Here is a 16,057-nt window from a genome sequence, read left to right on the forward strand (position 1 = left end):
GTGGCTCAGGTTGCTGGGCCCTAGCCGCTCCCACTGCCTCCTCCCAGGGAAGACCCGGGATCTTCCAAAATGCTGGGACCTCCCCGCAGTGCAGGGAGAAGCGCCCTGAAGGGCTGCTCATCGCGGTAGCCGGCTGCTCTGACCACAGCACAGCAACCTTCTGCTCCGGGCTCTGCACTGCTCGGGTTTGGTCGTCCACTCACACTCTCTCACACACTCGCCCTCCCTCTGGTCCTACCCACCGCCATCTTCCCATTGCATATTCTTTTGTCCTCCAGCACTTTAATTCTTAATGTTGCCTTCAATACAGTGAATTCATATGACTCAGCATTTGCAGGAGTGTTTGTTCTGCATCTGTGTGTGCTGGTTGTGTGTGTGAATTTGCTGCCCCTTTGGGTGTCCTGATTGTATCTGTGTGTTTGTGTTCCTCTTTGTGTTCGTGCTCTGTGTCCGTGTGTCTGTGCTGCTGTGTGCGTGTGTGTGCCCATTTTGTGTGTGTGTGTGTCCTGTGGGGCTGTCTCGGGTGAGGGGTGGTTGGGGAAGACACTGATGGCAGAAAGGACATATAGAGTGTGGAGAGGGTGTTTGGGGTGGGCTCTGGGCCCTCAGAGAGGGGCTGGAAGATCCTGGATTTGGGGAAGGAATGAGTAGGTGGGTGTACATGGGGGAAAGCCGAAGGGTAACACTCCTCGGCCCCTGGGTCCGTCCTAGGAATGAGGGATTGGGCGCCTCTGGAGAAGGCTGGGAGAGTCCTGGGGGGCCCCTGGTCCGTTGAGAGCAGGTCACTCACTTGCCCGTGTGGGGCTAGGCTCGGCCCTAGCAGAGGCAGGTGCCTGGGGCTACTCGAAGCTTCACTCCCAGACCTCTGGGTCCTGGTCATCTACTGGATGTAGGGCCACCAGGGAACAGGTGGAGGAGGAGAATCAGGCCCTGTGTTCGCTCCAGTGGGGACTGGGGAGAACTGTGGAGGGGTCGCGTTTAGCAAGGGCCGTGGACATCACGAATGCACAGCACAGGATCACCGTTGATGTTGACATCAGCACTTTACTACCTTCAGCCCCAGTTCGAGCACTCACCTGGGCAAGCCGAAGGAACAGAGACTTGGGGGCAGGGTAGTGACTCTTGTTAATTTAAAAGAACAGAAATGCTGGCAGTCTGGTACCCTTCCCAATCAACCCTCTCAACGTCCCCATCCTTACCCCCACCAGGGATTTACCCAAGGTCACATCAGAGGGGGGTTCTGAGTTTACTGCAATTACATCAGACCAAACTCCTTTTGCCGCAGTTCACTCCTTTTGATCTTGCCAGTGACGGTTTTGGGCAGCTCGGGGACAAACTCCACCTGGTCGGGGAGAAAGGGAACCATCCTGACTTAGTCCTGCTGTCATTTCCTGCCAATCCCCACTCCTCTCCTTCACCCCTGCAAGTCCCCCAAACAGGCTGCACCATGTGGTGGCCTTAAGGGCCCCCAAGTATGTCGGGCTCTCCTCCTTGACCCCCTGATTGGCTGCAGCCCTGTGACATGCTTTGACCAATGAAATATGGTGGCAGTGAAGTATCACCTCTACCAGAAGGGTGGCTGCTCCTTTACTCGGGTCCCAGGAGAACCAGGGTGGACATGAGCTTGAGCAAGGAAGATGCCTTCCTTTGAATAAGCCACACGGCTTTGGGGCTGTTTGTTACTCGCAACATACAGCCCCTCCTCACTGACAAGCATCCTCTCTTCCACTCTCTAGGGGGCAGCAGAGCCTAACATTAGAAGCAAGAACTCTGTTGCTGTTAGAGGCACATGGTTTGAGTTCCAGCTCTGCCTGTATTCACTCTATTCTCAGGCAATTTACATTGAGTCTCTGAGCCTCAATTTCCACTCCGTAAAATACATGGTTAGACCATCTTGGGTTGCAGAGAGGATTAAATAAATAATAATGCATGTGAAGCATTGAATCCAGGGCCTGGCACATGTGGTAAATATTCAGTAACTATTAGCTACATAGCTTTACAATATGCACTGGCCATAGACATTCAGACAATGTAGGAAATGTTAACTGGTTGACATAGGTATCCTTCCAAACTTTGCTTTTAAACCAATACAATAATATTAGGTAAATTCTCTCATAGCCTGCTTTTTTCTCTTAATAATATATTGTGATATTTTTATGTTAAAAAACTACATAATTTAAAATTACAGAAAATTTCACAAATAATTTAATAATTTCTCTATTGGACATTTTTGTTGTTTGCATGCAACATTTAAAACAAATGCAATAGCCCTAATTGGTGCTGCTCAGTGGTTAGAGCATCAGCTGGCGCACTAAAGGGTCACCAGTTGGATTCCCAGTCATGAGCATTTACGTGGGTTGCAGGTTCCATCCCCAGCTCCAGTTGGGCACATGTGGGAGGCAACCAATTGCTATCTCTCTCTCTCTCTCTCTCTCTCTCTCTCTCTCTCTCTCTCTTCCTCCTCCCTTCCTCTCTTCCACTCTCTCTAAGAAAACATAAATGGAAAAAATATCCTCAGGTGAAGATTAACAACAAAAAAATAAAAATAAAAAAACAAATGCAATAGAATAAAAAGCATTGGAATGGACTGCATGTTGTAAGGATCAATATAAATGTGTTAACATTTGTTTCTTGTGTAGGTAAATAAGTATTGAGCTGCAGTGTCAAATATATTTCTTAGTATGAATCACATTCAAAATTAGTTTGGAAGCTGCTGACTTAGATGTCTTTTTCAAATTTTGAAAGATTTTAAGTAACCTCTTGGAAAGCTGTGGGCACCTGTCTGATTAAGGTTAACCTGCCAGCATGTTTTGGGGGTTCTGACCCAGGACAGAGGTTCCATCTCATTCACTTGGCTGCACTCCACCCCCAAGCCCACTGCTTCTTCTGCAGGGAAAAATGCCAGTTCTATTTGCGGTTTAAGAGTCACCCGCCCACCCTGCCAGACTTGAGCGGCAGAGCACGGGAAGGGCACCGAGCATCAGCCCTCACTCACCTTCCTTGGGTACTTGTACGGGGCTGTCACTGACTTCACGTGCTCCTGTAGCTCCTTGGTGAGCTGGTCCGGGTCATGGGACAGAAACTGCGGGGTCAGGACAATGAAAGCCTTCACCACCTGCAATGCAGAACCACAGCCGAGGCTCAGGGTGAGTGGCAACTAATTGTACTGTTTAAAAAGTAAATGTTCATGCAATGAATGGAAAAACAAGTTGAGTTGACATTTGAGCTTTTGGAAAAGGACAAGACCAGGTTCAAATCTAAATACTTCCAATTTCTACTCTTTGCTTTGGAAAATGACTTATCCACAAATTCCTTTTCTCTGACATGGGGACAGTGCAGGTTCATCCCACAGTGGGCTTGTGTTCAGATTCCACAAGACAATGCATATAAAACATACACCTAGTTTAACTTTCCTATTATCCCTATCATTATTATCATCATCATTTTTATTATTAATGTATGTATAGTTCTGTGCCTGGAACCTTGTGGGCATTTAGTAATTGTTGGTAAGTTATTGTTTTTATATTGTTATCTATGTCCCTATTTAATTGCACAGGACCTTGTACACAGTAGGTGCTCAATAAACCCTTGTTGAATCAATGAATGCATTAGAACCAGAGTGCTCAGATTTCTGTCCTGGCTCCACCATGGTATCATTTTGGCAAGTTATTTAACTTCTTTATGCCTGTCTCTCTGTTTAAAAGGGTATAATAAGAGTCTTGAACTCATTAGGTTGTTTGAGGGTTAAATGACCACCCACATAGTAAGGGCTCACCCAGTATTAGCTGTCATCAAATCAACCTTCCTAGTCAGTATTATCTTGTCACAGATGATGCCACAGTGCCTCCTGCTGCCCACATGGTGTAAGTATGCCACACACACCAACTGTTCTGGAAATTTCCCCCGCCCCAGCCTTCCCAGTGCCCACAAGCAGACGCCTGACCTCTCTGCCCTTCTCACCTGCCCTCGGACCGGGTCCGGGCTGCTCACCACAGCTGATTCAGCCACTGCCGGATGCTCGGCCAGGCTGTTCTCCACCTCCACCGGCCCAATGCGGTACCTGCGGGACCAATGGTTCCTGCTCTGGTTCCGAGCAGACGCCAGGGCTGGAGTGACCCAGGCCCTCCAATCTTATGTCTCGGCATGTCACAACTTTCTTTGGCACAGAGGGCAAGTGTCACGAGAGGCAGAGGACTGTGAAAAGGCTCTGTAGTGGGATCAAAATGTGAAGCTCTGGGCATTCCAGGTATAAGAAATACCAAGCTCAGATGCTCCCAGGGTTTCTCCCTCACTGCCTCTTGTGTGTGTGTGTGTGTGTGTGTGTGTGTGTGTGTGTTTGGGGGGGGGGGTGTTGGAAAGCTGTCCCAGGGCTCTGGGGCTCTGGGGCTTGATGTAAGGAGCTCCCTCAGCAGGAAGACTTTTGTAATCCTCTCGGGAGTCCCAAACCTTTGCCTTAAACGTTTAGGGAAATTCTGCCTCCTAGTCCCACTACATCAGCATTTCATTTGGAAGTTAAGAAAGCAGCCAGTATGGCTCAGTGGTTGAGCATAGACTCGTGCACCAAGAGGTCACCAGCTCAATTCCTTGTCAGGGCACATGCCCAGGTTGTGGGCCCAATTCCCAGTGGGGGGCATGCAGGAGGTGGCCAATCGATGTTCTCACTCATCGATGTTTCTATCTCTCTCCCTCTCCTTCCCTCTTTCTATAAAATCAATAAAGAAAAAAAAATTTAGGAAAAAAGACAGCAAAACAAGTTCTTTGGTTTACCTCTGTGGAGCCGGAAGAAGAAGGTCAATAGGGGAAAAGGAGGGACTTCTGCAATACTTCAACAATAAAAAATAAAATAATAAAGCAAAACAAACTAAATCCCCCTGATGTATTTAAGAGACGTTGTTATTTGTGTTACTTTTTCTCCCTCAAAACCTAAGTGTTGGGGACAACAGATTGGAAGCCAGACTACCTTGGTTCAAATCTGGGCTTCACCCTGCACTATCTCGGACACTTTCAGCAACTTACTTCACTGGTCAGTGGCTCAGTGTTCTCATCTGTAAAATGGGCATAATAATGGCATCTACTGCGTTATGCAAAGTACTGAAGAGAGTACTTTCACATAGTAAGTACTCCATAAAAGTTAATTGCTATTATTATTGTTGTTGTTGTTGTTTTTGTGACATGTGCCCCATTAAAGGAACACAGAGAATAATTTCCTCCAACCAATGGGGACAAATAGGGGCCAAAATAAGATCTTCCTTCCCAATCCTACACTTATTCTTTAAATTGCACAGTGTCTTATTGTGGTTGCACTCCAGACCTTCTTGAACTTTATTTTGATGTTGAGTGAGATGCACAGGTAACCTGGGCCATGGCCCTGTAGACACGGCTCTGTTCAGGAATAGGCTGAGGGTCCCATCACCAATGCATGGAGGAATGGTGAGGCAAGCTAGATCCTGCCACCCACGTAGGTGATGCCTCCTGGCTCCGGGTCAGCCACACCTACCCAGAAGCGTTGATGATGTCATCATCCCTCCCCAGGAACCAGATGTAGCCCTCTTCGTCAATAGTTGCATTGTCCCCACTGTTGTAAAAGTCCCCACACTCCACTTCGGCTGTCTTCACTGGGTCATTCTGCAAAGAGAATGGCACTCTTGTTGAAGGCAGTGAGTTTAGAGATGTTGAGCTGCAACCTGGAGTTCGGATCTGGGTTCGAATCCTGATTCTCACTCTACCTGGCACCTGGGCAACTTTTATAATCTCTCTGAGTCTATTTTCTTTATGTGCAAACACTGACAATTGATATTAATATGACACAGCAGCTGAACAGATGGAGGTGTCAATAAACATTTGCCGAATGAATTTGCTTCCCCAAGTACTGTCTCATTTTGTCCTCAAAGAAAGTCTATGGGGTTGCTATTTTTAAAATTAAACTTTTAAGATAATTGTAGATTTGCATGCTGTTATAAAAAATAACAGATTCCATGTACCCTTTATCCTATTTCCCCCAATGGTCACATCTTGCAAAACTCTAGCTCGATATCACAACCAGGGTATTGATATTGCTACAAGCCTTTTGCCTCCCTCGGCTCTCGCCAGTGTTTTACTTGTACTCGCTGGGGTGTATGTATTTAGTCCTATGCAATTCTACCGTGTTGTAGGTTCGCGCGTTCACCCCCACAGCCGGTCATCTCCAGGACCCCTCGTGTCGCTCTCTTACACCCGCACCTGCCTCCCTCCTCTTCCCTTCACATCCCTAATCCTTTCACAGTAACTAATCCTCTCTCCAGTTTTATAATTCTGACACTTAGAATGGTACTGAAGTGGAATCATACAGCACGTAACCTTCTGTGACCAGCTCTGCTTTCTTTTTCACTCGGTGTAATTCTCCAGAGAGTCACCCAGGCTGTTGTGTTCATCAATACGTTGATCCTATTTACTGTTAAACAGCATTTTACATTAGGATGAACCATAGTTTATTTAACTGTTCACCCACTGAAGGGCATCTGGGTTGTTTCTGGTTTTCAGCTATCATGAATAAAGCTGCTATGCACAGGTTTTGTGTGCGACTGACATTTTTATTTTTATTTTTTTAAATCCTCACTTGAGGACATTTTTCCATTTTTGTTGTTGTTGTTGTTGTTCAGAGTGGGAAGAAGAGAGAGAGAGAGAGAAACATCGATGTGAAAAGGACACATCGAGTGGCTGCCTCCCACACGACCCAGCCAGGGCTGGGGACAAACTGCAACCGCGGGACATGCCCTAACTGGGAACTGAACCCGGGTCTCTCTGATCCGCGGGCCAACGCTCTAACCGCTGAGCCAAACCGGCCAGGGCGCGACTGACATTTTTATAACCCATTTAACAGAGGAGAAAACTAATGCTCAGAGAGTCACAGTAACTTGCTCCAAGTCACTCAGCCACTCAGTGGGAGGGTTGGTATTTGAACCACTAAGCAATGTGTTGGGATTCTTTCTCTTGTGGAACATGAAATGATTTTAAGAGGTTCCAGAAAAAACATTAAAAAAAAAAAAAAAAAGACACTGAATCACATCCCTTAATAGCTTCCCTTCCAATTTTTTTAAAAGCTCTGGGACTACCAAAAGGAAGCTATGTTTCAAGATCAGAGTTTTTAGCGGGGACAGGATTCAGCTAGAACTTAAGAACATTGTTTTGTTTGTATTATAGGTATGGTTATAACAGCCTTCTGTTTTTGGCAATCGAAATTGTTTCCCACATGCAATTATTTATTATGTGCGCTGCTGTTCTAACCTGCCTGGGGACATCTGAAGGACTAAAGCAAGACACTTATTTCACAGAAGCCAAAATGCAGGTGGGAAAAGCAGCAGGCATCGCTTATAGAAGCCACCAGGCAGATTGCAAAATTAAGAAGCCCGAAGCAAGAGATTATGGGTGGAGATACACAATGGACCATCATGGTCTGGAGGAGAAGCTGGGATGAGATTTGAGGCGTGGGTGAGGGAATTTGGAAATTCAAGACAGCTGTATACAGGGGCATTAAAGCCATGCACAGGTGTAGGCAAGATACATGCTCAGAAAAGCCCTGACAACGCCTTAAGCTTTCACAGCGGGCTGCTGACCCGAGGCTCGGAGCAAGCCCAGCTGAGTGGTGAGGGAGGCCCTGTACAGAGCCCATCCACACCATGGTTCTGTTTGTTTTTTGTTGTTGATATTTTTGTTTGTTCGTTGGAGATCCTGGCAGTCAAGGAAATCCCTGTCAAGACATTCGCTGAACACGAGTTAAAGGATCAGAACTTCAATGATCACACATGACAGAGAGTCTTTGCAAAAAAATTCTTAAAGCAAAGGACTTCTGTGATTATGGCCTTCAACAGTAGTAGAGGAGGAGGAGGAGGAGGGGGAGGGGGAGGGGGAGGGAGGGGAGGGGGAGGGGAGGGGAGGGGGAGGGGGAGGAGGAGGAGGAGGAGGAGGAGGAGGAGGAGGAGGAGGAGGAGGAGGAGGAGGAGAAGGAGAAGGGCCTGGGTTTGGCTCAGCGGTTGAGCATCAGCCTGCGGACCAGAGTCCCAGGTTCATTTCCTGCCAGGGGCACGTACCACAAAAAAAAAAAAGAAAGTGAGAGAAAAGAAAAACAACCCCACCAGCAATCTCAACCCCTAGGGAAGTGGGAGAATCTGATTTCCAGGTTTATCACATAATAATAGTGAAAGGCCCAATTTTCGACTGAAAAAATCGCAGAACATACAGAGAAAACAGCAAACATGGCTCAAAGAAATTTTAAAAATTGACAGAAACCATCCCCCGAGGAAACCCAGACTTCAGACTTACTAGATGCATCATTTAAATAAATGTGTTACTAAACTTAGTGTGGTGGTCACATTGTATGGTATATGTGTTGAATCACTATATTGTATATCTGAAACTGCTATAATACTGTATACCAAGTATGTATAAGTTAAGAAAAAAATAATAATAAAATGGTTCCCAATGCTGAGAAAAATGTTCAATGTGGCCAAAAAGCTAAGAGAAAAAATTGACAAAGAACAAAATGAAGGCAGTTATATTATATATGAACAAAGGAGATTAAGAAAACCATTCTATTGACAGAAGCATCAAAAAGAATAAGTACTAAAAATAAATTTAGTTAAGAAAGTGAAAGACTTGTGCACTGAAAACTAAAAATCAATGCCTATAAAAATGAAAGAAGACAAATAAATGGAAAGGGCTCCCATTCTTATTGATTGGAAACTTAATATTATTAAGATAGCAATACTACCTGAAGTTACCTACAGTTTCAATGCAATCCCTATCAGAATTTCAGTGGTGTTTCTTGCAGAAATAGAAAAACCCATCCTAAAATTCATATAAAATCTAAAGGGGTCCTAAATATACAAAGCAATCTTTTCAAAGGAGAAGAAAGTTCAAGGATTTATACTCCTGATACCAAAATTTACTACAAAGCCACAGTAATCAAAACAGCATGGTACCGGCATAAAAACAGCCATTCAGATGATTGGAATAGAATAGAGAGCCCAGAAAGAAACCTTCACATATGTTTTCAATGGATCTTAGACAAGAATGCCAAAACCACTCAGTGGGAAAGATGGTGTTTTCCACTGACGATGCTGGTAAACCTGGGTGTCCACATGCTCTTGCCTTATACTATATACAAAAACTATCTCAAATGGATCCAAAACTGAGATATAAGAGCTGAAATGAAAAAACTCTTAGAAGATAACATAGGGGCAAATCTTCATGACTTTGAATTTGGCAATGATTTATTAAATATAATACCAAAAGGATATGAAACAAACAAAATTTATCAAATGTTCCTTATCAAAGTAAAAACTTTGTACATCAAAGGATACTCTCAAGAGAATGAAAAGACAGTCCACAGAATGGGGGAACTATTTGTCAAGGGTATATTAGTGTACAAGCCTTTCACTTTCTTAACTAAGTTTATTTTTAGTACTTATTCAAATAAGAGGTTAATATCCAAGATAAAGAACTCTTACAACATAATAACAAAATAAACAACCCAATTAAAAACAGGCAAAGGAGCCCTGGCCGGTTTGGCTTGGCGGTTAAAGCGTCGGCCTGCGGTCTAGAGAGACCCGGGTTCGGTTCCCGCTAAGGGCGCGTACCTTGGTTGCAGTTTGTCCCTGGCTCTGGTCAGTCGTGCGGGTGGCAGCCACTCGATGTGTTCCTTTCACATTGATGTTTCTCTCTCTCTCCCTCTCTCTGGTCCTCTCTCTCCCTCCCACTCTACCTGAACAAAAAATGGAAAAATGTCCTCGGGTGAGGATTTAAAAAAAAACACAAAAAAACAGGCAAAGGAGCTTCTGCTCAAGATGGCAGACTAGGTAAATGCTGTAATCACATTCTCCCACAACCATATCAAAATAAGCACTAAACTAAAGAACAACTATTATTCAGAACTGCCTGAAATTCAGCTGAACAGAAGTCCTATAATTAAAGATATAAAGAAGAAGCCACACCAAGACAGGTAGGAGGGGTAAAGAAGCAGAACAGGCTGGTCCCACACCCATTGTGGTGGTTAAAAATCAGGAGGGATATCTCAGCTTCGAAGGTCCCCCTGAGAAGTGAGGGGTCCCAGCCCCGCACCAGCATCCCTACTCCCACCCAGGATTTCAGTGCTAGAAAGAGAAGTCCCCATAACTTCTGCCTGTAAAAAACCAGCTGGGAGCCCTGGCCAGTTTGGCTCAGCGGTTAGAGCATCGGCCTGCGGTCCAGAGAGACCCGGGTTCGGTTCCCGCTAAGGGCATGTACCTCGGTTGCAGTTTGTCCCCGGCCCTGGCTGGTCGTGCGGGTGGCAGCCACTTGATGTGTCCCTTTCACGTCGATGTTTCTCTCTCTCTCTTCCTCTTTCTCCCTCCCACTCTATCTAAACAAAAAAGTGGAAAAATGTCCTCGGGTGAGGATTAAAAAAAATAATAATAACAAAACAGCTGGGAGCCCTGGCCGGTTTGGCTCAGCGGTTAGAGCATCGGCCTGTGGTCCAGAGAGACCTGGGGTTCGGTTCCTGCTAGGGGCGCATATCTCGGTTGCAGTTTGTCCCCAGCCCTGGTTGGGTTATGTGGGTGGCAGCCATTCAATATGTCCCTTTCATGTTTCTCTCTCTCTCATATTTCTCTTTCTCTCTCTCTCTCTCTCTCTCTCTCTCTCTTTCTCTCTCTCTCTTCCTCCCACTCTGTCTGAACAAAAAATGGAAAAGTGTCCTCAGGTGAGGATAAAAAAAACAAAAAACCCAGCTGGGATTGTGGCTTCTAGAGACCCAGGCATTCATCTTAAAGGGCCCATACATGGACTTAACTCAGGCTCAATTGCTCTGAGCTCCAGAGCTTGGTCAGTAGCTGAAAAGGCATCAGGGACATACGGGGAGGAAATAAATCATCTGGCTTTGGGGTGAGGGCTTGAGGGGCAGCTTTCTCCCAGACAGAAATGCTGGCAGAGGCTATTGTGGTTTTTTTTGCTGAGCTTCCTCCGCACTCCCTAGGTGGCAGGCAGGTGCCATATCTGAATCTCCATCAACCTGGCTAATATCATTTGCCCACACTGGTGATTCCCTGAGACCCCTCCCCATTCAACTTGTAGGCCCACCCAAGCCATTTCCCATGGCTTTTCCATACAAATGGCCTGTCTTGGCTCATACTTTAGACTTTCCTAAAATCTCTCAAAGATTCATAAACCCTAAAGAAGCAGCACCTGGCCCCCATGTGCCCTGTACCTCTTGTTAAGTGGCTTTAGGCATGAACTAGTGGCAGCTGGCCTTGGTTCACAGCTTGGCCTTTCCTGGGCACCTCCAAGCCCAGCACAAGTAGGAGCCATATTTAGATCACTGTGTAGCTCATGCCTGGTGGCCCCAGACAAGGCATAGGCAACTGCTGACTTTGGCTTACACCTCCAGGGAGACCCCAGAGCCAGCACACCCATGGATAGCTCTAGACAATTCTGGAACAGCACCCGACCACCTAACCAGCAACCCATTCAATGTGTGGACTCACTGGGCACCAGAGCTCCTCTGAAGGAAGCCTTGCTCCCTAGGATCAGCCCCTGCACAGCAGTTCCTCCACCGTAGTCCAGGCCAGTCCTCACAGTGGATCAACCTGCAAGTCAATCCCTTCTGTTGTCATGACAACAGCAATCAAGACTAAACTGCAATGGAAGGGTGCATGCAGCCCACATGGGGAGTGCACCTGGAGAGTCCAGCTTGGGTACTAGGGAGGCTGTGTCACTGGGCTCCACAGGACATAAAGCCACTCTTTTTTTTTTTCTTGATATTTTGTTCAGATAGAGTGGGAGAGAGAGAGAGAGAGAGAGAGAGAGAGAGAGACATCGACGTGAAAGGGACACATCGAGTGGTTGCCACCCTCACCACCCAACCAGGGCCGGGGACAAACTGCAACCGAGGCATGTGTCCTCAGCGGGAACTGAACCTGGGTCTCTCTGGACCGCAGGCTGACACTCTGACCGCTGAGCCAAACCGGCCAGGGTTAAATCCACTCTTTCAAGACCAAGAGGCATAGAAAGCTCTACTTAATACACAGAAACAAACACAGGGAGGCAGACAAAATGAAAAGACAAAGAAACATGACTCAAATGAAAGAACAGAACAAAACTCCAGAAAAAGAACTAAATAAAATGGAGACAAGCAATCTTACCAGACATAAAGTTCAACATATTGGTTGTAAGGATGCTCAACGATCTCAGTGAGAACTTCAGTGAAGAGACAGGAAACATAAAAATGAAGGTAGAAAAGCTTAAAAAGAACCAGTTAAAAATGAAGAATACAATAATTGAAATTAAGACTATATTACAGAGAATCAACAGTAGAGCAGATGAAGCAGAGGATCAAATCAGAGATTCGAACAATGAGGAAGTAGAAAACACCCAATCAGAACAGCAAAATAAAAAAGAGTCCAAAAAAGGATAGTTTAAGGAGCCTCTGGGACAACTTCAAGCCAAGATTGGCATCATGGGAATGAGAAAAAGAGGAGAGAGAGAGCAAGGAATTGAAAACCTATTTGAGAAAATAATGACAGAAAACTTCCCTAACCTGGTGAAGGAAATAGACATACAAGCCCAGGAAACACAAAGAGTCCCAAACAAGATGAACCCTAAGAGGTCCACACCAAGACATACCATAATTAAAATGCAAAAGATTAAAACTAAAGAGAGATGCCCTGGCCGGTTTGGCTCAGCGGTTGGAGCGCCGGCCTGCAGTACAGAAAAAACTAAAGAGAGAATCTTAAAAGCAGCAAGTGCAAAGCAGTTAGTTACCTACAAGGGAGTTCCCATGAGACTGTCAACTGATTTCTCAACAGAAACTTTGCAGATCAGAAGGAATTGGCAAGAAATATTCAGAGTGATGAAAAGCAAGGACCTACACCAAGATTACTCTACCCAGCAAAGCTATCTTAGAATCAAAAGACAGATAAAGAGCCCTGGCTGGTTTGGCTCAGCGATTGGAGCATCGGCCTATAGACCAAAGAGTGGCAGGTTTCATTCCAGCAAGGGCACGTACCTCGGTTGCAGTTCTACCCCGGATCTGGTCAGGGTTGTGCAGGAGGGAACCAGTCAATGTGTCTCTCTCATATAGATGTTTCTTTCTCTCTCTCTCTTCCTCCCTCCTTCCCATTCTATCTGAAGATAAATGGAAAAATATCCTTGGGTGAGGATTAAAAAAAAAGACAGATAAGAAAAACTAAAGGAGCCATGGCTAGTGTGGCTCAGTAGATAGAGCATCAGCCTGTACACCAAAGGTCATGGGTTTGATTCTCAGTCAAAGATACATACTTGGGTTGTAGGTTCGATCCCTTGGTCCAGTTGGGGTGCATGCAGAAGGCAACCAGTCAAGGTGTCTCTCTCACATCAATGTTTCTCTTTGTCTCTGTCCCCCTTCCTCCCTTCCACTCTCTCTAAAATTCAATGGAAAAAAATATTCTTGGGTGAGGATTAACAAAAAACAAAAAAAGAAAAAGCTAAAGGATTTCATCACCACCAAACCAGTATTACTTTTTTATTTTTTTTTTATCCTCACCCGAGGACATTTTTCCATTTTTTGTTCAGATAGAGCGGGAGGGAGAGAGAGGAAGAGAGAGAGAGAGAGAAACATCAATGTGAAGGGACACATCGAGTGGCTGCCACCCGCACAACCAACCAGGGCCGGGGACAAACTGCAAATGAGGTACATGCCCCTAGCAGGAACCGAACCCAGGTTTCTGTGTACCGCAGGCCGACGCTCCAACCGCTGAGCCAAACCGGCCAGGGCCAGTATTACTTTTTTAAGAAGAAGGGGTAAAAAAGATTTAAAAAGATGAATAATAAAATGGCAATAACTACACATCTATCAACAACTACTTTTATTTTTTTAATTTGAATATGTTTTTATTGATTTCTTAGACAGAGATGAAGGGAGAGATAGAAACATAAATCAGCTGCCTCCTGCGCATCCCCCACAGGGGATTGAGCCCACAACCTGGGCACATGCCTTGAACAGGAATTGAACCAGAACATCTCAGTCCATGGGAGGGCGCTCAGTCCACTGAGCCACACCAGCAGGGTATCAACAATTACTTTAAATGCAAATGTATTAAATGCTCCAATCAAAAGACATACAGTGACTTAAGGGATAACAAAACAAGACCCTTAGGCATGCTGTCTAGAGGAGACTCACTTCAGATGGAAAGGCACACACAGGTTGAAAGTGAAGGGATGGAAACAGATATTTCATGAAAATGGAAACAAAGAAAAGCTGAGGTAGCAATACTTATTCCAGATAAAACAGACTTTAAAACAAAAGCTATATATCAAGAGACAAAGAAGAACTGAGCAATTCCACTTCTGAGTATTTATTTGAAGAAACCCAGGAAACTAAAATGGAGAAGACACATGCATCCCTGTGTTTATTGCAGCTTTATTTACAATAGCCAAGATACAGGAGCAAACTAAGTGTCCATCAAGAGATGAAAGGAAGTCCGATTGGTAGCAGGAGTGGACAGCAGACCCCAGAGAGCCAGGAGCAGCCCCACTGCCGCGGACGACAGTCTAGTTGCACATCCCTGGAGGAGCTGCGGCTGCCGCATTGGCCCCAGTCACCATCACCAAAACCATGAGCAGTGAGGTGGGGACCCAGCAGCCCCCTGCCACCCCAACCACCACTCCCTTCCCGCTGCCCCCATCCTCAGCACTGTGGACACCAAGCTGGGCACCACAGTCAGCCGGAGAGAGCAGCGGCCTGGCAGTAGGGACAAGAAGGCCACCTCAGAACAAAGGTTTTGGAAACAGTAAAATGATTCAGTGTAAGAAACAGGTAGGTTTCATCAACAGGAATGACACCAAGGAAGATGTATTTGTACACCAGGCTGCCATGAAGAAGGATGACCCCAGGAAGTACCTTCACAGTGTAGGGACGGAGAGACTGAGTCTGATGCTGCTGAAGGAGAAAAGGGTGCAGAGGCAGCAGATGTCACAGGCCCGGAGGAAACACGCAGCAGATGGTAACCATCCGGGCCGCTGTCCCACAGGGCTCCTCCACGCAATTACCAGCAGAGCTTCCAGAACAGTGAGGGTGGGGGGCAGAACGAAGGGTGGAGAGTGCTCCCAAAGGCCAGGCTCCACAGCGCAGGCCCTACCGCTGGCGACAGTTCCCACCTCACCACGTGGGCGTGGCCCACAGTATCCCTACCCCCTCGTGCAGGGAGAAGTGATGGAGGGTGCTGACAACCAGGGTGCAGGAGAACAAGTCAGGCCAGTGAGACAGAATATGTGTGGGACATAGGCCACAATTCTGCAGGGACCCTCCTGAAGGACAGCCTAGAGAGGATGGCAAGGAAGAAGATAAGGAAAATCAAGAAGATGAGACCCATTCTCAGCAGCCACCTCAGTGTCGGTGGCTTCATTGACCAATGCGGACGCCCAGAAAACCCTGAACCACAAGCTGGCAGGAACCAAAGCAGCCGACCCAGCAGCTGAGAATTCAGGCACTCCAAGGCTGAGAGGGCAGGGCTCAGTACATGCCCGTGCACCGTCTCTCCCACCATCCGGTTTAGTCATCCAACAAGAAGAAATGAATATGGAATCCCAGCAATAAGAAATGAACAAAAGATGGGAGCTGAAGACCTAAGTGCTTAGCCAGAACTATCTGCATTACGTATGCAGCATAGGGTTTTTACCTAAACACGTCTCTTTTTGGTGGTGATAAACGTGTGTGTGTGTGTGTGTTTTAAAGGCCTGATGTTTTCTCAATACACCTTTGTTTTATTTTATTTTTATGAGTCTTTTTAAATTTTATTTCATTTTTAAATTTATCCATATTTTAAAAAGTCACTAAAACTTGAGGAGAAAGCATTAACCTTTGTACCTGAAACTTAGCATTATTCTTTTATTGAAGAAGGGAATCAACCCATTAAAATGAGAAAGTATCCTTTTGAAGGGCTTGCCTGGCATGTGCATTTACAAGTTTATTTTGCAAGTTTGAAATATCACTTAAAAATATTATTAAAATGAACAATTTTCTACCTATTTTTTTTTCTTTATTGGTTTTTAGAAAGAGAGAAAGGAAGAG

At 45.7% G+C, this 16,057-nt stretch overlaps 1 protein-coding gene and 1 pseudogene across 1 annotated transcript in view; one reads left to right on the forward strand and one right to left on the reverse strand.

Moving 5' to 3' along the window:
* Positions 1 to 1,255: 1,255 nt before the first annotated feature.
* Positions 1,256 to 16,057, reverse strand: part of LOC118642295 (acyl-coenzyme A synthetase ACSM1, mitochondrial-like) — a 53,673-nt gene continuing 38,871 nt past the window's right edge. The window contains exons 10-13 of the mRNA XM_036279984.1: positions 5,498 to 5,625; positions 3,961 to 4,060; positions 2,996 to 3,115; positions 1,256 to 1,342 (exon numbers count right to left, since the gene is read on the reverse strand). Coding sequence (XP_036135877.1) covers positions 1,256 to 1,342; positions 2,996 to 3,115; positions 3,961 to 4,060; positions 5,498 to 5,625 — 435 coding nt within the window. The remainder of the gene's footprint in view (positions 1,343 to 2,995; positions 3,116 to 3,960; positions 4,061 to 5,497; positions 5,626 to 16,057) is intronic.
* On the forward strand, positions 14,457 to 15,583 carry LOC118641510 (annotated as a pseudogene).

The sequence above is a fragment of the Molossus molossus genome, unplaced genomic scaffold (genome assembly GCF_014108415.1).
Source record: "Molossus molossus isolate mMolMol1 unplaced genomic scaffold, mMolMol1.p scaffold_m16_p_3, whole genome shotgun sequence".
NCBI classification, from domain to species: Eukaryota; Metazoa; Chordata; class Mammalia; order Chiroptera; family Molossidae; genus Molossus; species Molossus molossus.